At 45.7% G+C, this 24,885-nt stretch overlaps 1 protein-coding gene across 1 annotated transcript in view; it reads left to right on the top strand.

Moving 5' to 3' along the window:
- Positions 1-5,480: 5,480 nt before the first annotated feature.
- YWHAG (tyrosine 3-monooxygenase/tryptophan 5-monooxygenase activation protein gamma) overlaps positions 5,481-24,885 on the top strand; it is a 33,422-nt gene continuing 14,017 nt past the window's right edge. Inside the window, exon 1 of the mRNA XM_017533486.1 lies at positions 5,481-5,807. Coding sequence (XP_017388975.1) covers positions 5,721-5,807 — 87 coding nt within the window. The 5' untranslated portion in view covers positions 5,481-5,720. The remainder of the gene's footprint in view (positions 5,808-24,885) is intronic.

The following is a 24,885-nucleotide window of genomic DNA, read 5'->3' as shown; positions in this document are numbered from 1 at the left end:
GCGTGGTGGCACACACTTGCAATCCCAGCTATTCAGGAGGCTCAGGCACAAGAATCACTTGAACCTGGAAGGCAGAGGTTGTAGTGAGCCGAGATCGCACCACTGCACTCTAGCCTGGGCGGCAGAGCGAGACTCCATCTCAGGAAAAAAAAAAAAAATGCCAGTAGCTTCCATTTCAGAAGAAGAACATGCTGAATCTAGAACTATGACTCATCACAGCTGGGTGCTTAAACTTAGTGCTCTTTTAGTTTAATTTCTGGTTTTCAAGGTGGGGAAATTAGACCCAGAGAGGGGACAGGTCCTGCATGCAGAGTGGGGGGCCAGGCAGAAGCCCGAATGCTAGCTCTTAACGTCCCTGCTTCAGGTTTCTTTCTGCACTACCAGGCAGTGGAGGAGGAAGCCAGGATCTGAAGCCATTTGCTCTTTGTGATGTCATCAAGCCTCTGAAGCCGCCCTCTAAACAGCCAGGACCTGTGGGCAGCTGCAGCTGGAAGCCGAGAGCCTTGCAAAATCAAAAGGGAAACGAAGGCAGGGCCCACTCTCCCCTGCACGGTTGGAGGGGAGGCTCCGTGTGGAGGCTGCGGATATCATTCCTGTTTGGCTGTGAAACACCCTTTTCTTTGCATCTGCTTTATTTTACTTTTTCCCAAATAGATTTGGCCTGAGCTGTTTTTTTTCTTTTTTTTCTTTGTGCATTAGACCGTTGGGGGAAGGAACTGAAGTGGAGAGGTCAGAGAGGTAGCCTGAGATGGACCAGGAAGTTCCCGAGATTTAACATTTGGCCCTGAATCATGGACACGTTTAAGCCACATGTGGACAACGCGGGTTGGTGGTCAGGGCTCACTCCCATGGACTAATGATGCCCAGGCCGGAGGATGCGCAGGCCGGCCCTGCAGGGAGGAAGAGAAAGGAAGAGGAATGATTTGGCGAACACTCACACAAGAGACAGAAGGAAGTGGGAGGGTTTATTCAGCAGCAGGCTCACATTTTGCTGGGTGGTGTGGTAAGAGAAGAGGGTCCGGGCCAGATCTTCTGTTGGAGGAGGGGGAGAAAACTATTTCTAGACTCTCTCCCCACTCAGTCCATCTCCTCCACCTCCTGCCAGCACAGTCTCCCTAAAGCGCACGCCTTTCTTCCCTCATTCATTTCTTTCTTTCTCTCTTTTTCTTTGGAGACAGGGTCTTGCTCTGTCTCCCAAGCTGGAGTGCAGTGGCGTGATCACTGCTCACTGCAGCCTCCAACTCCTGAGCTCAAGCCACGGCCCTCCAAATAGCTGGGATGACCACACCCAGCTAATTTTTAATTTTTTTTTTTTTTTAGAAATGAGGTCTTGCTTATGTTGCCCAGGCTGATCTTGAACTCTTGGCCTCAAGTAATCCTCCTGCCTTGGCCTCCTGACTAGCTGGGACTATAGCCACATTCATTTCTTTTTCTTCTTCTTTTTTTTTTTTTTTCTTTTTTGAGATGCAGTCTGGCTCTGTTGCCCAGGCTGGAGTGCAGCGGTACGATTTTGGCTCACTGTAGCCTCAACCTCCTGGGTTCGAGCAATTCTCCTGCCTTAGCCTCCCTAGTGGCTGGGACTACAGGCATGTACCACCACCAACACCATGCCTGGCTAATTTTTGTATTTTTAGTAGAGACGGGGTTTCATCATGTTGGCCAGGCTGGTCTCAAACTCCTGACCTCAGGTGATCCACTCATCTCATTTTCCCGAAGTGTAGACTACAGGCATGAACCACCGCACCCAGCCACGTTCATTTATTTATTTCCTATGCTCTCTCTATGTACTTACCATGTGTCAGGTACTGTGCTGAGCACTGAGCAGCCAATTGTGATGATGAAGAAGACAAAACCCAACTCTGATCACTTTCTGATCATTGTTAAAATCTCTCACAGGCCTCCTCTTAATTTCAGAATAAAAATTTAACTCTTGGGGCTGCCATTCAATGCCGTTCTGGCCCATGACTCTACCCCCAGCCCCTTACCCATCAACTAGACACCAGATACCTCAGATTCTTTGCCTGTCAATAAATATTTCTGGGTGTGGTGGTGTATGCCTGTAGTCCCAGCTACTCAGGAGGCTGAGGTGGGAGGATCACATGAGCCTAGGAATTGGAGGCTGCAGTGAGCTATGATCGTGCCACTGCACTCCAGCCTGGGCAATGTAGTGAGATCCCCATCTCACAAAAATAAGTACATAAATCAATAAATCCGGGAGGAACTTGCCTTTGAGTCTTGCTAACTGTACCTCTGCTTGCTCTCAAATCCTACAGTCCTTTAAAGGCTGGGTTGGGCTGGGTGCATGGCTCATGCCTGTAATCCCAGCACTTTGGGAGGCCAAGGTGGGTGAATCACGTGAGGTCAGGAGTTCGAGACCAGCCTGACCAGCCTCACCAGAACATGGTGAAACCCCATCTCTACTGAAAATACAAAAAGTAGTTGGGCGTGGTGGTGGGTGCCTGTAATCCCAGCTACTTGGGAGGCTGAGGCAGAAGAATCAGTTGAACCCAGGAGGCAGAGGTTGCAGTGAGCCAAGATCACGCCATTGCATGGCAGCCTGGGTAACAGAGTGAGACTGCGTCTCAAAAAAACGCTGGGTTGGAAATGTTACCAAACTCCCTGGAGAAGCTTTTCAGAACCTCTTCCTTTGCAGCCTGGGAGAAGTTATTTTTTAAACAAAATATTTACAATGCTTAACACACTCTGAATTCCTTGAGGACAGGGGTCCTCCAGCATCTGGCATAGAGCCGGCAATATTCCCCGACGGGATCTCTTTCATTCCAGAGTCTCACGCACTCTTCATGTTTCTTATTCTATCTTTCACTTCTTATTTTTTTGTTGTTATTTAGTTTATATTTCATAATCACAAACTTAATTCTGCAATCTAGCCAGTCGTGGAAGGGAAGAAGAGAAACATGGAACGCAAAGGGTGCTGTAGCAAGAGCACAAAGATTATAGGATACAGGGAGCAAATACGGTGGATAGGTGCTCTCCTGAGCTACAGAGGGAATGGTCTGGTGGTTAAGATAAAAAAACAAGTCAACTTTATTAGAGTTGTCCACAGTCGGCAATGGTGATCTTCTTTTTTTCTTTCTTTCTTTCTTTCTTTTTTAATCCCTTCACCCTAACATTCCTGAATAGGTGACCTTCTTTCTCATTGTTGTTTTTTTGAGATGGAGTTCTGCTCTTGTTGCCCAGGCTGGAGTGCAATGGTGCAATCTTGGCTCACTGCAACCTCTGCCTCTCCAGTTCCAGTGATTCTCCTGCTTCAGCCTCCTGAGTAGCTGGGAATACAGGCGTCCATCACCATGCCTGGCTAATTTTTGTATTTTTAGCAGAGCTGGGTTTTCACCACGTTGGCCAGGCTTGGTCTCAAACTCCTGACCTCAAGTGATCTGCCTGCCTCTGCCTCCCAAAGTGCTAGGATTATAGGCATGAGACACTGTGCCTGGCCATTGCTGGTCTTGCCATTCCCGGACCCAAAGCACTCCGTGGTCTCCACAGAATTCATGCTTTCTTTCACCTTGCCGAAGACCACCATGCCTGCCATCTAACCTCTTAGTCTGGGCAGTGCAGATGAAAAACTGGAAAGCGTTTGTGTTGGGTCCAGCATCTGCCATGGGCAAGATGCCAGGACCTGTGTGCTTCAGAATGAGGTCTGGTCATCGAATTTCTCGCCGTAGAGGGACTCGTCACCAGTGCCATTACAGTGTGGGAAGTCACCACCCTGGCACATAAACCCTGGAATAATTCTGTGAAAGCAGGAACCCTTATAACTAAATCCTTTCTCTCTAGTGCTCAGAGAATGCAAGTTTTCTGCTGTCTTTGCAACCTTGTCTGCAAACAGCTCTGATATGTTAACATTGCTTTACGGTTTAGATGAGAAGTCACTTCTTTTTTTTTTAGATGGAGTCTTGCTCTATCCAAGATCGTGCAGCGGTGCAATCTTGGCTCACTGCAACCTCTCCTGCCTCAGCCTCCCGAGTAGCTGGGATTATAGGCGCCTGCCACCATGCTCGGTTAATTTTTGAACTTTTAGTAGAGACAGGGTTTGACTGTGTTGGTCAGGCTGGTCTTGAACTCCTGACCTCAGGTCATCCACCCCGCTTCAGCCTCCCTAAGTGCTGGGATTACAGGCGTGAGCCACCGTGCCTGGCCAAAGCTTACTTCTTATTGACTTCTGGCATATTCTACATATCTTCTTGGGCAGGGATTTTTGTCTGTTTTGCTCATTACTGGGCCTCGTGGCTTAGAATAGGGCTTGGAACACAGTAGCTTCTCACAGATAATTGTTGAATAAAGTAAATAAAATGTGCAGTCAAAACTATGGGGCCTGCAGGCACAGTTGCTCATGTCTGTAATCCCTGCGCTTTGGAAGGCCGAGGCAGGAGGATAGCTTGAGCCCAGGAGTTCGAGACCGGCCTGGGCAACAAAGCTAGACCCCTGTATGTACAAAAACCAAAACAAAGCAAAAAAATTATGGTATCTGCAAGCCATGTGGAATATTAAGAAAGGGAAGCATATGAACGAGAATATATCAGCGTGACGTCAATATGTATGTATGTCTTAGGAGGGGAGAGAAGGCTGGACAACCAGGCCCTAGACACAGCCCAGTTAGGCGAGGAGTAGGCTTCTGGTAGCTGAACTGAATCTTTAGTACTCCACCCTAGAGAGGAAGAAGGGGTTCTCCAGGGTCAGCCAGCAGACAGCTGCATCCTTTCTGGAAACCAACCAGTGTGGCCAGCCGGTATTTGTTTTCACCTAGTCAGGCCCAAGAACCTCAAGGTGGGGTGGGGGTGTTAGCGGAAGCTCATTAGGGGAGGAGGTGACAGTTCCCAGGGTCTGGCTCCTTAATTCAGCCATCCCGCGGGCAGGCACCACACTGTGAGTCTGGATCTGCAAAGGACGCGCCTGCTGTCCTTCCCACACCACGATCTACTACGTGATCTCGGAAACAGGGTCTAGGACTGAGGCCCCTGCCCCCTCCTCTCGTAATTTCCCGTAGAATTTGGGGCGGGGCGGTGAATCAGCACTCGCAGGGACTGATGCAGCCCTGATCCCCGCCAGGGGTCCCCAGCGGCCTCGGGATTCGAACCAATCCCACCCTACCCCCCGCCCGTCCGCCTGTGCCTACGCGCTACATCCGCTGGGAGTTGTAGTCTTGACCGCCCCTTTGTCCTTGGTCTCCCCAACGCCTCAGCCCCCTGCAGGTTGAACTACAACTCCCAGAGGCCCAGGCGTCGGAGGCCTGGAGTGGCTGAGGGCTCAAGGGGGAGGGATAAGGGGGCGTCTGGAGAAGCTGGGGCGAGGGAACTGAGGAGTGAAGGGAATAAAAGAAAGCGTGGGGGCTCAGTGGGAAAGGACAGGGTGCCCGAAAGACGCGCAGTGAGCCGAGTTGGGGAGCGGTGAGCCCCAACTGCGGCCCGACCCGGGCGGGGCCTGGGCGGGGCTTGCGGGAGAGCGGGCGGGGACTAGCTGCGTCACGCCGCGTGGGCGGGGCCGCAGGGGGTTGTCCGATCGTGGCACGCACAGCAGCCGCAGCCGCTTCGCGCCTGGTCCCGCGGTCGCAGCTCCAGCCGCCTCCTCCGCGCAGCCGCCGCCTTAGCCCCTCGTTCGGTGGGTCGGTCCTGTCCGCCACTTGGGCTCCAGCCGCGCCCTCCAAGCCCTTCAGGCCACCCCAGTGTCCTTCTTTTTCTCCGGCCCGACCCAGCTCCGCGAAGATGGTGGACCGCGAGCAACTGGTGCAGAAAGCCCGGCTGGCCGAGCAGGCGGAGCGCTACGACGACATGGCCGCGGCCATGAAGAACGTGAGTATCTCCTCCCCTCCCCCGCCATTCCCTGCCCCTCCGGAGACGCGGTCCTGGGCGTGGAAGGCCCGGGGCTTCATCGCCTTGTCGCGATGGCGGGGTGACTGCCCCGTTTCGCTCACTGAGGGGCCTTGGGAGGGTCCCGAGAGGCGACGGGAACCCGGGCTGTGACGCGGCCTCTGCTGGCGTCCCCGGGGCCCCGCGGCGCTGCCTCTCAGGCCCTGCGCGGGCGCGGGCCGGGGCGGGGTCCCGCGGGGCTGGACTTGGGAGCGGGGTCTCCGGCCCCCGCGGATCTGGGGGTGCAGGGGACCCTAGCGGGGAGCCGTGCGCATCCTTTGTGCCCCACTTCCCCCCTCCTCCCAGCCTGGGCGTGGGGGCGGGGGACCGCATGGATGCGGTTCCTCTTTCTCTCCCTGGTGTCTGGGCGGCGCCTTTCCCATTCACTGAGCAGGTCTCCCGGTTTTCCGCCTCCCGAGCCCCCCCAAAATCTTCCCCACCGTCTCTCCCGACAGATCCCTGAGAACCTTCCCAGGAACATCGTGTAGGGGGGTCTCTTGAAAACCTGAGCCCTGTGGTGCAAAATCGAAACCACCTTGCTCACGTTTTTCTTAACAAAAGGCTCCTCTTTCTCCAGTCCCTCAAAGCAAGTCCTCCGGCTTTTAGGAAGGGGGAACGTTTGTCTCGCTAGCGTTTTCATTGATCGTTCTTAGCATGTCATCTCCATCTTATCCCCTAATGTTTTTGTATCGAAAAGGGTAGGTATTGCCTGTAAAATAAAAGGTGGTGAATGTAGCCGACTGGTTCGATCTGTGACATATGCCGTTTCTTTTTTGCATACAGGCACGCGTCTGTTGAAATTCCTATAAGTTGGGGGAAAAATATTCTGTCTGATCTGATAGTGCAAACAAAGCGGTGGTGAGAGGCAGTATCAAGTCATTCCAGAAGATTCTGCATTTGTCATATTGCAGAGAGCCTAGACTGGGTGGAGGCTGGGAGGAGTTAAAGGGGAAAAAGTCTTTAAAAAATTTTTGTTGTTAGATGCATCTGAGGCTTTTATTTTTTTAAGCGAGTACATCTTCATGCTGATGAAAAGAGAATACTGATCTCCAGTTGTCGCATTTTGTCTGGGTTGCAGATTCCTCCCTCTATTGCACCATTTTGTCAGTAACATCACACTTATCTAAGGGGCTGTCAGCCAGTTTGATATTAGAGGAGGGGGAAGTACTGAACATTAGGAAATGAAAGGTTGAAAATTAATCTAATTAATGATTTCTGGGCCCCACTATCTTAATATTTAACTTCCTGCCTTATGTAACAAAGGTTGTCAAACGCATCTCCATTGTGAAGTGGATGCTGAAGTGTATGTACCTTGCATGTTACAGCTTTTAAGTGAAGCATTATTGATATTACAGGTCAATTCTTGAATAACTTAACCGGTTCTCAAAAGAGGACAATGCTGATACCTTTATATTTAAACCAGCCATATTCACAAAGAAAGGTTGTTATTTTATTAAAGAAGAGAATTGGCTCTGAAATTGGGGATGCTGCTGTGGTCACAGTCTCTGTCTTCTAAGGTTTTAATGCTCAAATGATGTAAGTTGCACTGCTAATAGGTATCAGTATTGGAAATACCTTCAGTTCGTGTTATTTAGACTCTTCTAATTTTTCCATATTTCTAGTTCCACAGGAAAGCGAGTGACCTCGCACCTATATCCATAGCAACCAAGTGATGTCACACACAATGACACAGAGGCTGCAATGCACCTAAGGGCTGGTAGGGAGTGTGCAAATGGCATTTGTCCAGGGTAATGCAGAAATTAGCCGAGAAGCCAGGTGGAATCGAGCACTTCATATTCCACCAGAAAAGAATTAGTCCAAAAAATAAGGATTTCATTTACCCTTAGACATGCAGATATGTGACCTCTAGCCAGGCCTTGTTCCCGCTATTGCTGGCTTTCTCACAAAAGTTTATAAGATGCTTTTTTTATATTTTTAAACATTCATCTCACTTATTTAGAATACTGGGCAGTGATAGAATAAAAGTAGAAATTTTAAGCAAGAATATATTTTATGATAACAGTACAGAGATAGGATGTATCCTCGAGTTTTTTTGCAGATAATTTGGCAGATTTTAATAAAAACCTTAAAAAAATGACTTCCTACTGAGTCATTTTCAGTTACTATTAGGGAATGACAACCCGTTACAAAGCCTTTTAAGTCAAGGTTTGGGAAGTTTGTTTTTTTTCTAGATTTGTGCTTCTGCTCCTTTCCAGTATGCAGGAAAGAACAGTCTGTAAAATAAAAATCTTTTTTCAAATCTGCTTCCTGTGGCTTTAAGGAAATAGTCTCTGTGCCTCATTTTCCTCATCTGTAAAATGGGACAATACTTGAAAAGTTGTGCTGATTTGATAAGAAATGTAGTAGGTGTTCCAAAATGGCAACTACCTAAGACATTTTCTTCCTGTTTATAAAAGTCATCATGGAGAATTTTGGAAACTGCAGAGAAAGAACCCAGTCTTACCATTCAAGTGAGCTCTCCTTTAAGGCCAAAAATCATCCTGTTGATAGAAGGATTAAAATGTATTTGCATTTAATGAAATTATCCTAGTACTAAGACTATTGGGATCTGTGTAGAATGATAGTTCTACGTGGGTAACCAGGACAGAAATACTCTATTGTGCAGTATTTTGAAAGGAAGGAAATAGGAACGTTAGGCCTTTTAAGAGACATTTAGTCTTATATTGAAGGAGAGTGAACATCTAGCTGGTTCCTCCTACATGTTAGATGTGAGACAATACTGTCTTGTCCTTTGGCTTTTAATAGTCTCTTGAGAAGTTAATATTTTAAGTAGGCTACTGGTACTTGGGGGTGGGGGAAGGTTCAGGGCTACTAATTTTGTTGAAGTTACTGGGTTAAGCAGTTTAATTCAGCAAGGGGTGGGAGGGCAAAGATGGCAAAAGGCTATCGCAGTTTTACTAAGTCTTTCCTAGTGGGATCAATGGACTTTAAAATTCTTACTATCTTAAACATTCCATTTTCCCACTAGCTCTTCCAGGAGGCTAGATCAATAACCATTATCACTAATGGAGTAATGGAACCTCTGTAGACTCTTCAGAGGTGGAGTTCTGCCAACCATTATTCTAAGTCATGTGGCTTGAATTGTTCTCTTGGGGTTGGGAAGAATACAGATCATACAGCTTGCTTCTCATGTGTTAGCCTTCACAGTAACTGAAGCGGATGTTAAGTGCTTTTTCTGATAATTTTGGAAATCTCCTATGTGTTTTTTGAATTCTGCTGAGATACAACATGGCGGTAAATGCTCATCCTTACTGCAGTCCTGGATTAACTGCAGACCTTGGTTAGGATTTCATCTCTTGTACTCAGGGAAGCCTTATTTATTAAGCCAATCTCTAGATTATTGAAAAGAGTGGAGAAAACAATTGTGTTTTCGTCGGTAAAAGTCGCACAACATAACTTGAACATGGTCACGTAAAATGTCAAGTGTGCAGTCGAGTGGCATTGGGTACATTCACAGTGCTGTGCTGCCATCACCTGTGTTCAAGAAATGAGAAAGTGGTTATTTTTAAAAAGTGATGCCGGTCTGGACTACAGCCGGCTGGAATTCAGCATGCCATTACCGATTCAGGAATGTGTCGATAATGGAGTGCCCACAACAGCTCACAGCCAGCGATAATTGTCTGTCCCTTTGTCTTCATTTTCAAGCGTCTGAACTGGAAAAAAGGGAATTAGCTTGAGCTAAGTTTGTGGTGTACTTCCACTTAAAAAGTTATGGAACTTAAATGCCGTGTAATGTTCACCCAAATAAATAAGAACAATTTACTTGAAATCTGAGCAAACTGTTAACTCTTTGGGGATTATGGAAATTTTGCTAGTGTTCCTGGGACTCGTTTTCAGCCCCATGGCTGGCTTTATTCTCAGGGATTTGCCCCCTGTGTGGTGGTACTTTCCTAACAAGGACGGTGCAGGGCTGAGACTGGGGAGCTGTTGGAGCATGAGGCTCTCAACTGATGGGATGCCAGCATAAGACATTCAGTACATTCCGGCTGTCAGGAGCGGAATGGGAGTGAATTACAGTTACTTTTCCCATCTTTGCTCGCTCCCAACCAATATCACCAGTCCTAACCTTTTTTTTTTTTTTTTTTTTTTAATTTTTTTGAGACTTGAGTCTCACTCTGTCGCCTAGGCTGCAGTGTGTGATCGATCTTGGCTCACTGCAACCCCTGCCTCCCGGGTTCAAGTGATTCTCCTGCCTCTGCCTCCTGAGTAGCTGGGATTGATTACAGGCGCCTGCCACCACTTGCGGCTAATTTTTGTACTGTTAGTAGAGATGGGGTTTCACCATGTTGGCCAGGCTAGTCTTGAACTCCTGACCTCAGGTGATCTACCCACCTCAGCCTCTCAAAATGCTGGGATTACAGGTGTGAGCCCCTGAGCCCGGCCTCAAGGACCACGTTCTAGGTTTAATAGTCAAACAGAAATATCACTTTTAAGTGATATAAAACATTATCTTTTCTTTGCCTTTTTAAAGCTACTTAGTGTTTTAGCAGATAATTCCAGTCTATAATTATGTGTGCCTTTGGTTACTTGATTTTATTTTTTTTTGAGACAGGGTCTCACTGTGTCACTGAGGCTGGAGCATGGGTTACTGCAGCCTCGACCTCACCTCCAGCCCCAGCCACCCAAGTAGCTGGCACTACAGGTGCATGCCACCACACCTGGCTAATTTTTTGTATTTTTTTTTGTAGAGATGGGGTGTCACCATGTTGTCCAGGCTGGTCTTGAGCTCCTCGACTCAAGCAGTCTGCCTGTCTTGCCTTCCCAAAGTGCTGGGATTACAGGTGTGAGCCACCACACCCAGCCCAGTCTATAATTGGGAGTCGGCTAAATGTTGCCTTTCTATAAAGGCTACCAATACCAGCTGCCTTACAGCCGGCCTCTCCTCTCAGAATTATTTTTCTGTTTTCTTCCCCAAATTCCATTTTAGGTGTCAGCTATCATTTTAATTAACTACCAAACCATATTATTTTACTTAAAATTGGCATTTGTGGAAATCTTGAAAATGTTGATATTTTGCTAAATGAATTTATGAATTTGAGTGGTAGAAAATTAGTTACATGAAAACTGATTTTAAAAATTTCCTGGGCCGGGCATGGTGGCTCATGCCTATAATCCCAGCACTTTGGGAGTCCGAGGTGGGCAGATCATGAGGTCAGGAGTTCAAGACCAGCCTGGCCAACATGGTGAAAACCCGTCTCTACTAAAGTTAAAAAAAAAAATTAGCTGGGCTGTGGTGGCATGTGCCTGTAATCCCAGCACTTTGGGAGGCTGAGGCAGATGGATCACCTGAGGTCAGGAGTTCGAGTCCAGCCTGGCCAACATGGTGAAAACCTGTCTCTACTAAAAATACCAAAAATTAGCTGGGAGCGGTGGCACGTGCCTGTAATCCCAGCTACTCGGGAGGCTGAGGCAGGAGAATCGCTTGAATGCGGGAGGTGGAGGTTTGCAGGGAGCTGAGATCTGCCACTGCACTCCAGCCTTGGGTGAGAGAGGAAGACTCTATCTCAAAAAAAAGAAAAATATTTCCCAAAGAAAGCTTTAGTTTTAAGGTAAATGGTTATGAATAATTGGTTTGCTGCCATGATTTTGTAGAAAAAAATAAAAATTGTAAATCTTAAAAGACCATGTGCGTGCGTCTTTTTTTTCTGTGTAAGAACTGGTGAAGTCTTAGCTAAATTGCTGCCTACATTTCACTTGTTAAGTGTGTGTCCTACAGATTTTTTTTTTTTTTAACCTGAGTTAAATACTACTAATATGTGCTACATGGCATAAGTTTTGGTTGTGGGCCAGGTGTAGTAACTCATGCTTATAATCCCAGCATTTTGGGAGGCGGAGGTAGGCAGATCACTTGAAGTCAGGAGTTCAAGACCAGCCTGCCCAACATGGTGAAACCCCATCTCTATTAAAGATACAAAAATTAACTGGGTGTGGTGTCGCATGCCTGTAATCCCAGCTATTGGAGAGGCTGAAGTAGATCGCTTGCACCCGGGAGGCAGAGGTTGCAGTGAGCTGAGATCGCACCACTGCACTCCAGTCTGGGTGACGTGCGAGACTCCATCTCAAAAAAAAAAGAAAAATTTTTTTGGTTGTGAATAAATATGAAAGAGAGTGTTCTTACATATGTAGATTTTTAACATTAAAACAGTAAAATTATTCCAGGTAAACTCTTGGTCTTCTTAACCTTTGGAAGGGTACCTGTCTTTGGAGAGATCTAAAGCCCATCTTGGTAAGTGGGACCCAAGTACCCAGTTTTCCTCCGAGCAGGGGTTTCCGAGCTGGGAGTATGACAGTGATAGCAGTGGCCAGCTGAACATGTAATGATAGTAGCTGAAGAGGAGTTGCTGATCCACCCCCAACCTGCCGCAAGTTGAGTTTAAAGAGCAGCTGCCGTGGGCAGGAAAGTCAGAAATGGCTAAGGGAGCGAGGGGAAGGCATTAAAAAGCCAGGTTTCTTTTGAAGCCATAGAGACTATTTACGTTTCTTGAGCTGTCTAAAAGGAATTACTCATGACTCTTAAGCTACCATATTTTAAAAAACCCAGACCTGGGAAACAAAGTTGCCTGTGGTGCTGGTTCTTTAAGATTGTAGGAATCAGCTTGAATTTTGGACTGTTTCTATACAGTAAGTACTCCTTTCGTAGCAATGAGACATGAAGCAGTTGCTTGTCTTTGCAGTGGAGGTGCAGCATGGTTAGTAGCCATGCAGATGACTCCATATCCATTGGCAGTATGTTTTAATGTAAGGGCCTATCTGGCCTGGGTAGGCTATAAAGCGGTGGTCCCCAGCCTTTTTGGCACCAGGGTCCAGTTTCAAGGAAGACAGTTTTTCCATGGACTGGGTGGGGACTGAGGGGGAATAGTTTGGGGATGAATCAAGCACATTACATTTATTGTGCACTTTGTCATTGCTACATTGTAATATGTAATAAAATAGTTATATAACTCACTGTCATGTAGAATCAGTGGGAGCCATGAGCTTGTTTTCCCATAATTAGATGGTCCCATCTGGGGGTGATGGGAGACAGTGACAGATCATCGGGCATTAGAGTCTCATAAGGAGCAGGCAGGCTAGATCCCACACATGCGCAGTTCATGGTAGGGTTGGCACTAATTGCAGAATCTGATGCCTCTGCTGATTTGACAGGAGGCGGAGCTCAGGTGGTAATTCTAGCAACGGGGAGTGACAGGCCTCCTGCTCTGCAGCCGGGTTCCTCACAGGCCACGGACCCATTGGGGACCCCTGCTATAGAGGATAGATGTTATTGTTTTCAAACCATACCCTAATAGGGCCTTGTATCTGTGTCATAGAAGTTAAGGCTGAAAGTTATTTTTCCTGCTAGATTGAAAATTTCCGGGGAAAATGACAAGAACGATCACCATAATTCACATGCAGGGATATCATTGTGCCTTTTTCTACAGTTTATATTCTTTTGCACCTTTCACATGACGTCATTTCAGTGATACTGTGTTATTTTCAGTAGCTGAATAATCCTGTGGATATGTCATAATTTAATTATTATTATTATTATTATTATTTTTTGAGACGGAGTTTCGCTCTTGTTAGCCAGGCTGGAGTGCAATGGCGCGATCTCGGCTCACCGCAACCTCCGCCTCCTGGGTTCAGGCAATTCTCCTGCCTCAGCCTCCTGAGTAGCTGGGATTACAGGCACACGCCACCATGCCCAGCTGAATTTTTGTATTTTTAGTAGAGACGGGGTTTCACCATGTTGACCAGGATGGTCTCGATCTCTTGACCTCATGATCCACGCGCCTTGGCCTCCCAAAGTGCTGGGATTACAGGCGTGAGCCACCGTGCCCGGCCTAATTATTTTTTTACTTAGCATTTAGGCTGTTTCCAGATTTACATTTGTAAATAATATTGATGTGGGTATAGGTGGTCCCTGATTTGAGATGGTTGAACTTAACGATTTTTCTTTTCTTTTCTTTCTTTCTTTCTTTTTTTTTTTTTTTTTTTTTTTTTTTTTTTTTTTTTTTTTTTTTTTTTTTTTTTTTTTTTTTTTTTTTTTTTTTTTTTTTTTTTTTTTTTTTTTTTTTTTTTTTTGAGTCTTGCTCTGTTGCCCAGGCTAGAGTGCAGTGATGCATTCTCAGCTCATTATCACCTCTGCCCCCTGAGTTCCAGTGATTCTCCTGCCTCAGCCACCCAAGTAGCTGAAATTACAGTTGCATACCACCGTGCCCGGCTAATTTTTGTATTTTTAGTAGAAATGGGGTTTCCCCATGTTGGCCAGGCTGGTCTCCAACTCTTGGCCTCAAGTGGTCTGCCCTTGTTGGCCTCCCAAAGTGCTGGGATTGCAGGCGTGAGCCACCACAATCAGCCTTAACCTGATGATTTTTCCACTTTACGATGGTGCAAAAGCGGTAGGCATTCAGTAAACTCCTCCACTTATGATGGGGTCATGTCCCTATAAACAAATTGTACCTCAGGGAGCATCTGGTGTCTTTCAGGCACGGTTCGTATGTTAAGATAGACCCAAGAGTGGAATTGCTGGAAAACCAGCTAAGAATAATGTTTAAGGTCCTCACTAGTACAGGGTATTCTTTTTCAAAAGTTTGAAAAATTTGTTTGAATAGGTATTACATACACGTTTCGTAATTGAAAAGGCATCCATCACCCGTTATCCTCTAGGAAGAACAATGAGGTTGAAGCCGGGGTAGGCTTGAGTGCTGGCTTATTTGAGCCAAGGCCCATCTCCCTTATGCTTCTTTGGAGTGATTCCCTTTTTTTTCCCCTTTGACTAATGGAAACTTTCAAACATACAAAATAAAGGCAAATAATACAGGAGCCCCCATACACTCAGCTTCACCATTTTTCAGCATATCGGCCAATCCTTTATCTCTATTTTCTTGCTTTTCTGGCCTCCTCAGGGATTATTTATCAATTTGGAAGATGGCTTTTGGGAGACAGAGTCTCGCTCTGTCACCCAGACTGGAGTGCAGTGGTTCAATCTTGGCACATTGCAACCTTGCCATCCTGGGTTCAAGCGATTCTCCTGCCTCACCTTCTGAGCAGCTGGGATTATAGGTATCCACCATCATGCCTAGCTAATTTTTGTATTTTTAGTAGAGACAGGGTTTCTCCATTTTGGCCAGGCTGGTCTCAAACTCGCAACTCAGGTATTCCACCTGCCTCAGCCTCTGAGTGCTGGGATCACAGGTGTGAGCCACTGGGCCTGGCCATGGCTTTTTATCTATATAAAATTACCCCTTATTTACCACAGATGCTCAAATTACAAGCAGAATCTCTTTATATTCACATTTGGCAACCTCGAGTGTAGTTTCTTGCTTAAAGCATTTAATCCTGATGGCAGGTAACCTCATTTTTCCCCGATGTTAAGAGAAGGATTTCCCTTTGGTTGACACCCGAGCCTGGCCTCCCATCAGCTTTTACTCACGTGAGGGGGACGGAAGCCTGGGTGGGTCATGAGTGGGTTGGGAAAAGATGATGGGACACCTGTGGGTTATGGAAAGAATCCTGCTGTCATTACAGGACTCTTCTGGTCCCCTTTCTTGCTGCCTTTTTTTCTTTTACTTTTTTAAATAGCAGTTCTATCAGTTTTGGGCATTATCACTAGTCTGATAAAAGAGCTAACATCCAGTTGATTTGTTGGGGACTATGTGAGTCAACCGATGTTACTTTTGTTTGCCCTTGTTGCTTGCCAAGCACTTAAAAAATAGTTTTTGCCTTAAAAAAGGCAGTATACTATATGACTATGTGTATGTTTGTGTATGTATCTCTGTGTGTGTTTGTATTTGTGTGTGTATATATGTATATACATATATATGAATGAAATATACACTGTCTAGGCCAAGATAGCCTGAGTTTGAATCTGTGTTCAGAAGTGTGGAATTAGTCTGAGCACAGTGGCTCTCCTTGTAATCCCAGCACTTTGGGAGACTGAGGCAGGATTGCTTGAGCCCAGGATTTTTGAGACCAGCCTGGGCAACTTAGTGAGACCCCCATCTCTGTATTTAAGAAAAGGAAAAAAGTGTGGAGCTGACCAATTTAATGATGTTTAGGTGAGTATGCTACTGATTTATTGATTTTTTTTTTTTTTTTTTGAGATGGAGTCTTACTCTGTCATCCAGACTGGAGTGCAGTGGTGACATGATCTCGGCTCACTACAACCTCTGCCTCCTGAGTTCAAGTGATTCTCCTGCCTCAGCCTCCGGAGTAGCTGGGATTACAGCACACACCATAACACCCAGCTATTTTTTGTATTTTTAATAGAGACCAGCTTTCACCATGTTAGTCAGGCTGGTCTCAAACTCCTGACCTTAAGTGATCCACCTGCCTTGTATTTTTGTTTTTCATTGTTTGCTGGTCATGTAGAAAAAGACTTCAGATTTTTGGAACTTGATGTATTTATTGAGGAAGGAAAACCAATATGGCAAAATTTCAAACGGAGCTATCTAACAGGTTAAATTTTAAAAACTTACATGGAATATATTTCTACCAACGTCTATTTAGAGCTGTGGCGTATAGATTCTCAAAAACACTTTCTGAGTGAATTATAACTACTACTTATTTTCATTTTATGGTAACCTGTTGCATTTTTATCTTGGGTTTCTTTGTTCATCATCTGTGTGTGTGTGTGTTAACAATGACCAAAACTTTAGCAAGTGTTTATATCTATTGTAAAAATTTAAATCAGTACCATTATTTACTGAGCAGTTGCAATTCTGAGATGTTGTTGAGTTAAGCTGAGCATCTGGACCGCAATGGAAACCTTAGGGTACTTTTTAGTATGAATTTTTTTACATTTGTTCTCTAAATTTATGCACTGACTAAAATCTTTTTGGGAAGACAGAAGTTTGTTTTTTTTTTTTGATGTGGAGTCTCTGTTGCCCAGGCTGGAGTACAGTGGTGCGATCTCGGCTCACCACAACCTCCACCTCCCGGGTTCAAGCAGTTCTCCTGCCTCAGCCTTCCGAGTAGCTGGGAGTACAGGTATACACCACCATGCCCAGCTAATTTTTGTATTTTTAGTAGAGGCGGAGTTTCACTATATTGGGCAGACTGGTCTTCAACTCTTGACCTTGTGATCTGCCCACCTCAGCCTCCCAAAGTGCTGGGATTTTTAAAATTACACACTGTTAGATGAAATGTTATAACATAGTTTGACGTTTACTGACGTTTACTTTGGGAAGCATTTTTATATACTTTCCCATTTAATTTCACAAGTTTTATAAAGTGGTGGTCTTCCAATTTTAAAGGTGGAAATGTTTAATTTGCCTTAAAATTTTTCTTTTTCAAAGTGTAAGGCTCTTGGTTTGTAATCCTAGCACTTTGTGGGGGGCTGAGGTGAGCAGATGACTTGACATCAGGAGTTTGAGACCAGCCTCGCTGACATGGTGAAGCCCCGTCTCGACAAAAAATACAAAAAGTAGCAGGCATGGTGGCATGTGCCTATAATCCCAGCTGCCCAGAGTCTGAGGCATGAGAATCACTTGAACCAGGGAGACAGAGGCTACAGTGAGCTGAAATTGTGCCACCGCACTCCAACCTGGGCCATGGACTCTGTCAAAAAAAAAAAAAAGTCTAAGGCTCTTGTTTTAAGTTTTTTTGTTCCTAGAAAAAGGTCATGGGTAAAGTGGATACCAGCCGTGGTCTCAGTTGATCTCTTAATTAATTTTAGCATATGTTCCATTGCTTGCAGAACCATGGAAATCCGTTTAAACTGCTGCATATTTAATACTTTTTCCATTGGTTAACCTTGAGGTGGTGGTTTGTCATCTAGGTTGAAATATAGAAGAACACATTTCCTTCAGGACAGTTGCAAGATATATTACTCAATACAAGTGTAATCTGGTTTCTTTTAGAAAACATAACCATGATTGCAGTATGTTTTTAAAATATTATTTAACAAAGGAGAGCTTCAGATTTTTTTGTTTGTTTTTGTTTGAGACAGAGTCTGGCTCTGTTGCCCAGGCTGGAGTGCAGTGGTGCGATTGGCTCACTGAAACCTCCGCCTCTCGGGTTCAAGTGATTATCCAGCCTCAGCCTCTTAAGTAGCTGGAATTATAGGCGTGCGCCACTATGCACAGCTACTTTTTGTATTTTTAGTAGAGACAGGGTTTCGCCATGGTGGCCAGGCTGGTCTCGAGCTCCTGGCCTCAAGTGATCTACCTGCCTCTGCCTCCTAAACTGCTGGGATTGCAGGTGTGAGCCACCATGCCTGGTGAGATTTTTAACATGAGGTAAGTGCTGTAGTTTTGCTGTTGGAGTCTGAGAGATATTGCCAGGAGGCATGAGGATGCTGCTCAGAACTGAATGGAAGCAGATACATCACTCAAAAGAAATAGATCTGGGAGGAACAGAAAACCTTTTGTACAGAAAATAAAAACCAGAATAATACGGTTTTATGTGGAATTTGCAAACTGGAGTTTGAAACATGTTTTGAGGATTTGGGTGAAGATCAAAGAAAGAAAAGAGATGCTAGTTTTTTATATTGTGTATAAGACATTTTTGTAGACATTTCAGTGTTTTTTGTTGTTGTTTCTTGAGACGGATTTTCCCTCTTACTGCCCAGGCTAGCGTGCAATGGCGCGATCTCAGTTCACTGCATCCTCCGCCTCCCAGGTTCAAGCAATTTTCCTGCCTCAGCCTCCTGAGCAGCGTGCATCGCCACACCCAGCTAATTTTTTTGTATTTTTAGTAGAGACAGGGTTTCGCCAAGTTGGTCAGGCTGGTGTCAAACTCCTAACCTCAGGTGATCCACTTGCTTTGGCCTCCCAAAGTGCTGGGATTACAGGCGTGAGCCACCATGGCAGACAGTTGAGTATTTGAATGTAAGCCTTTGAATATTTTGTAGACATTTTAGGCAGGGGGAAGTAATGAATGACACTGATCTGAAATCCTAGGAAAGATATGGTTGTGATGGGAGTGCTATTGAACATCTGTGGGGGTCTCGATTCCACAAAATTAATTGAGGTAAGCCCAGAGTGCTGTGGAACTGGAGATGGATGGCGAGTTCACACTGATCATCAGGGAGGGTTTCCTAGAAGAAGTGATCCCTAAACTCTGTGTTTTGAGGGCTTGAGTGAGGGGGAGAGGTTGGAGGAAAGAATAGGCAGGCAGAGGGCATAGGATGCTTAGTTTCAGGATGGGAAAGGAGAATCGGTGGCGATGGCGGGATTTGCGTATTCCCTGTTGGTGGCATTCAGGGAATGCTGTGGTGGTATGCGTATGAGGGAGTAGCAAGAAATGAGTTGAAAGAGGTTAACGGGAGCCAGCTCATGAAGGGCCTTCTGGAGTTTGTTCCTCCTTAAGCCATGGTGAGCCTCTTTAGGCTGAAGAGGACTATAATCTAATTTTTGGTCTGGAGAGATCCCAGGCAGCAGTGTGGAAACTGAGTAGACGGTGAGGCAGAGCAAGGGGAGGCTGATGAAGATGGTCAGGTCTAGTCTTAAGGGACCTGGACAACAACGGCAAGGGCCGATGGGAGAGCGAGAAATGGGTGGCTGGAGATAGAAGAAGAAGGAGGAGAAAATGGTGGAAAAGATGAGTTCAGTTGTTACACTGAGTTTGAGGAAACACTTAAGTGAAGGCAAATTAACTTGGCTACAGGTCAATATGAAAGACATTTAGAACAGTGCCCGGCACAGTGTAAGCAAAGAAACATTTAGGATCTACCAATAACCAGGCTGACCCCACAGCTGGAGAATTTAATATCTTCTTCGCTGGTGGAACTGACAGTCAAGTGGGAGCCTTCTCTGTATCCATGTGTGTTGAAACCATGCAGAACAAAGGCCACCTAGAGAAAAATGGAGCATCTGTATCCCAATATGAAGCGCTAGGGAGTGGTGGGCGCTTAAGTAGTGACTGGAGTGAGGAAGGAAAGACCAGGAGTGAAGGCTAACCAGGGGGAGGAGTGCCTCAGGAAAGAGTGGTCATCAGGGCTAGATGCCTCTGTGAGCTCAGACCTAAGATGAAGTCTAAGAGCACTGGACACCTGGGGTGGGAAGACAGCGATGACTTTGTAGGGTCATCACTACAAAGGGAACGAAAGATTGAAGAAATGGAAACAAGTGTAGTCTTAATTCCAGAACCCTGAATTTGAAAGAACCAGGAAGAGGTAGGATTGAAATGCATCATTTATTTATGTTAAACCGTAACTTTCACTGTATGTTGATGGGAAAGAGTAGGAGAGGGAGAATATAAGAATGTAATAGCATGACCGTGGGAATCCACGGAGGGGAAGAAGCATCTTTCGTTGGCACTCAACAAGGAGGCAGAGATAGGTGCAGCTACTTTTGGAGCAAAGCCCTTAAGATAGGCTTAACTAACGGTCACGGTCCTCTATGGGGAGGTGGCGGCAACCTAGCATTGCCAGATTTGTATTGACCTCAACCTCTAGTTCTCTGTCTCAGTGTCCCCCTCCCTCACCTAAATCTTGGCTGTGAGAGTGGGAGGGGGAGGTGGTTGGATTGGTGTGGGTGTTTTAGGGATGGCATAGCAGAAGGACAGGGCATGATATACCTGCAGAAAGAATGGAGTTGCTGGGTCTCGATGAACCTTGCAGGGAAGGAATAAAGCCTGAAGGGAAGGGGCTGAGAGAGAAAGGTCGGTATTTGGTATTCAACAGTTAGTCTTGTAGAAGAGTGGGGACTGGGAGGTTACAAGAGTTCACTTTAAAAGTGAACGATTCTGCAGAAGGTCAAGATGTGGTTTGGGGTAAGTCGTCCTGATTGGTGAGTTCAACTAATGTTTATAATTCATTTTTGAGAATAGCCTTGGGATAATGGAAGTGGAACCAGAGGTCTGGACATAGATAAATAATCCCATTTAAAGTGAGCATGACATTGATTCCAGGGGAAATTGTAGAAGCGAAGATCGGACCTGAAGGAGATTATTCTGAAGGAGTCAATATGGGTGTGTTTAGGAACCTTTTTAACTAATTTTGATGGAACTAATTTTGGAATAGGGTTTTTGACTGCCAGCCAAGGGAGTGCCGGAACATAATATATCTGGATTTTTTTCAAGGCGTTTGATGAGGTGTCTTCCTGATGTAGAGTTAGGTGGGCTGCAGAGGTATGCTATGTGCCCTACTTGTTAAAAATGTTTTAACAAGCCTAATTCTGATTCAGGCTGATCACTTGAGGTCAGGAGTTTAAGACCAGCCTGGCCAACATGGTGAAACCCTGTCTCTGTTAAAAACAGAAAAACTAACCAGGTGTGGTGGCACCCACCTCTGGTCCCAGATACTTGGGAGGCTGAGATGGGAGCATCGCACCACTGCATTCCAGCCTGGGCAACAGTGTGAGAGACTGTCTCAAAAAATAAAAAATCCTAATGCTTAAAGTCCTGTACCTTGACCCCCAAATTCATCTGTTCCGTTACACTTGGTGCAGATGTTGCTTAACAGTAACACTTGCAGAGAAAGATAAATCTCGGGCTTTGATTGACATCCCAATAGGAATTGAGTATGATTTGCTTTTCATAAGTCAGTTTAGTTTGGATGTGTAAAAAACAGTATTAGTTATTGCTTGTCTCAGACTACTACAAACAAATACTTGTTAATTCTCACGATTCTGTGGGTTGGCTGAGTAGCTGGTCTAGGCCAGCTCTACTGGGCTGGGTGAACTGCAGTGCCCTCACCCTCAGTCTCTCACCTCCGGGCTAAACCAGGCTTCTTCACCTGGTGGTGGGAGGTCCCAGCAGGAAGTCCCAACGCACAGGCACTTTTCAAGCCATGCTTATCTCATGCTTGCTCAAGCTCCATTGGTCAAAAGCAAGTCACGTGACCAAGTTCAGCTTATGAAGGTAGATACCCTATCTCTTGATGGGAGTAGCTGGATTCATACTGGAAGGGAAGTGGGTGGAAGGAATGCCAGGGTCGGGAGGAATTACTAGGACCCTTTTTGAAAACTGTCTCAGCTGGGTACGTCATGTGTAGATTGATGTCATTCAGCACACATGCAGAAGTGACTGTTGAGTTAAGGTACCACCGTGATTCATGAGTGGTGCTGAATCAATGGGCAAGCCCAGATTCTCAGGGTGGAGTATGAGCATTACATTCATGTGAAGAAGCAGTGACAGGTGTGACTGGAAGAGCCTTGAGTTTGCTGGCCGTGGTACTGAGAACTTGCCGCAGGGTTCTTCTACTTCCACAGCATGCACATTGGGAGCAGGTGATCCTTGACTGATGTGGGAGGCTGTCCTGTGCATTGTAGGGTGTTCAGCAACATCCCCGGCCTCTACCCAGTAGATTCCTTATTAAAGCTGATTTTTAAAAATGGCTGCACTACACCATGTTTATACAACAGCTTTTACATGTAACAACATGTTTTTTTTTTGAGACAGAGTCCTGCTCTGTCACCCAGGCTGGAGTGCAGTGGCACAATCTTGGCTCACTGCAACCTCCACCTCCCAGGTTCAAGCGATTATCTACCTCAGCCTCCAGGGTAGCTGGGATTACAGGCGCCAGCCATCACGCCTGGCTAATTTTTGTATTTTTAGTAGAGATGGGGTTTCATTGTGTTGGCCAGGCTCGTCTTGAATTCCTGACTTTAGATGATTTGCCTGCCTTGGCCTCCCAAAGTGTTGGGATTACAGGCGTGAGCCACCACACCCGGCAACAGCTTAATTTTTTGTTGTTGTTGTTTGGTTTTTGAAACAGAGTTTCACTTTGTTGCCGAGGCTGGAGTGCAGTGGTGCAATTTTGGCTCACTGTAACCTCTGCCTCCCAGATTCAAATGATTCTCCTGCCTCAGCCTCCTGAGTCACTGGGATTATAGTCACCTGCCACCATGCCTAGCTAATGTTGCTGTATTTTTAGTAGAGATGGGGTTTCACCATGTTGGCCACACTGGTCTTGAACTTCTGACCTCAGGTGATCCGCCCACCTCAGGCTCCTGAAGTGCTGGGATTACAGGCCTGACCCACCGTGTCTGGACAGCAGCTTAATTTTTTAAGTTTTATTTTTTGGTGGGAAAGTCCTCTCTCCCTCCCCGCACTTCCAAATCAGATCTATGAGAAAACTAGTAATTAATTAGAAATAATCGCTAATTTGTTTGATAGGTTCAGAAAGTAGCCCAGCAGAGGTTTGAAGCCTATACACTAAAGAGCAGGTTGAGGGGTATTGATGAGCAGAAGCGCATTTAGGGGAAGATCAAGACAGGGAAGGGGCGTGGCCTGGCCATGGAAACAGTGAGTAAGCTTAGAGAAGACTCTAGATACGAGAACCAGCCTTGCCAGTTTCAAAATGGATTCTGGCCCCTAATAAATAAAAATCTTAATACCTTGAATGGCAGTTGTAGGGAAATAAGCAGCCTCAATATGAAGAAGTCAAGTACTTGTTAACCTCTGAAGGTGGAATTCAGCCACTTCTCACAGAAGGGTGAGACCTTCTGTCCTTCACCTAGCAGGGTTTGTAAGAGGGAGGGAGTGCTAGTTTTGGGGAGGAAGGTGTGAATTATCTTCATTTCAGCGTCAGTTATCTTAGTGTGTTTCTTCTTTGACTTTTTCCTCCATATTGGTGAGATCGAATGCTTCTTAATGACAGATACCCATGGCAGGGCACGTAAATTTCCTGTCCTTTTTTGATACCTGCACATAAACCTAAACAAGCTCTTTTGTTCGCCTTTTTGAAGAGGATATTGAGAAATACAACCTGCATTACACTATTAGATGTTGATAGGAGGTCACAAGAGGAGGATTAAGTTGTAAGAGCCAGAGGTCTATCCTCCTATATATAGGGAGCTTTCTCTGTGTAAGTCCATATATCATGAAGCATCAAGTATTCGGAATTTTGTATTTCAAACAAGTAAGCTGATGTTCAATTGCTGGTATATATGAAAGTACTGTGTAAACTGTCGTATAAGGCAGCAGTTTTCAAATATCTTCATTGAGATTACGTACCATGCGATTCACCCATTTAAAGTGTGCAGTTTAATGGTTTTCAGTGTGTTCAGACTTGCATAACCGTCACCACATTTGAGAACATGCCCTCAGCCCAAAAAGAAACCCTATATTGGCTCCATCACCTCCCCTCCCAGCCCAGCCCTAAGTAACCACTAATCTGCTTTCTGTTTCTATGGATTTGCCTATTCTGGACATATTATATAACTGGAATCATACAGTGTTTGGTCTTTCGTGACTGGGAGATCATCACTGTAGCATGCTGTCAGCGCATCATTTGTCTGTCTAAATAATACTCCATTGTATAGGTCGCATTACATTTTGTTCATCCGTTCCTCATTTGATGGACACCTGCATTGTTTCTACCACCTTTTGGCTGTTAGGACTAATGTTGCTGTGAACATTCCTGTACAAGATGTCTTTTCTCCGCCCCCCTCCCCCTTTTTTTGAGACAATAGTCATGTTCTGTCACCCAGGCTGGAGTGCAGTAATGCCATCTCGGCTCACTACAACCTCCACCTCCTGGGTTCAAGTGATTCTTATGCCTCAGCCTCCTGAGTAGCTGGGATTACGGGTACAAGCCACCACGCCCAGCTGATTTTTTTGATTTTTAGTAGAGATGGGGTTTCACCATGTTGCCCAGGCTGGTCTTCCACTCCTGGCCTTAAGTGATCTGCCCGATTCAGCCTCCTAAAGTGCTGGAGGTACAGGTGGGAGCCAACGCTCCCGGCCCGTGTACAAGATTTTGTATGGGCCAGGTGGTGTGGCTCACGCCTGCAAACCCTGCACTTTGGGAGGCTGGGGGACAGGAGGATTGCTTAAGGCCAGGAGTTTGAGATCAGCCTCGGCAGCATAGTGAGACCCCCATCTCTACAAAAATTTAAAAAATTAGCCAGGCATGGTGGCACATGCCAGCTACTCAGGAGGCTAGACTCAGGCAGAAGGATTGCTTGAACCGAGAGGTTGAGTTTACAGCGAGCCGTGATCATACCACTGCCCTCCAGCCTTGATGACAGAGTGAGACCCTGTCTCGAAAAAAAAAAAAATTTGTATGGACATATGTTTTTATTTCTCTTGTGTACATCCCTTAGAAACCATTGCTAATCCAAGGTCATGAAAA

Source organism: Cebus imitator, unplaced genomic scaffold (assembly GCF_001604975.1).
Source record: "Cebus imitator isolate Cc_AM_T3 unplaced genomic scaffold, Cebus_imitator-1.0 Scaffold82, whole genome shotgun sequence".
NCBI classification, from domain to species: Eukaryota; Metazoa; Chordata; class Mammalia; order Primates; family Cebidae; genus Cebus; species Cebus imitator.
Note: the sequence above shows the minus strand (reverse complement) of the source record. Positions and strands in the feature narration are given on the sequence as shown.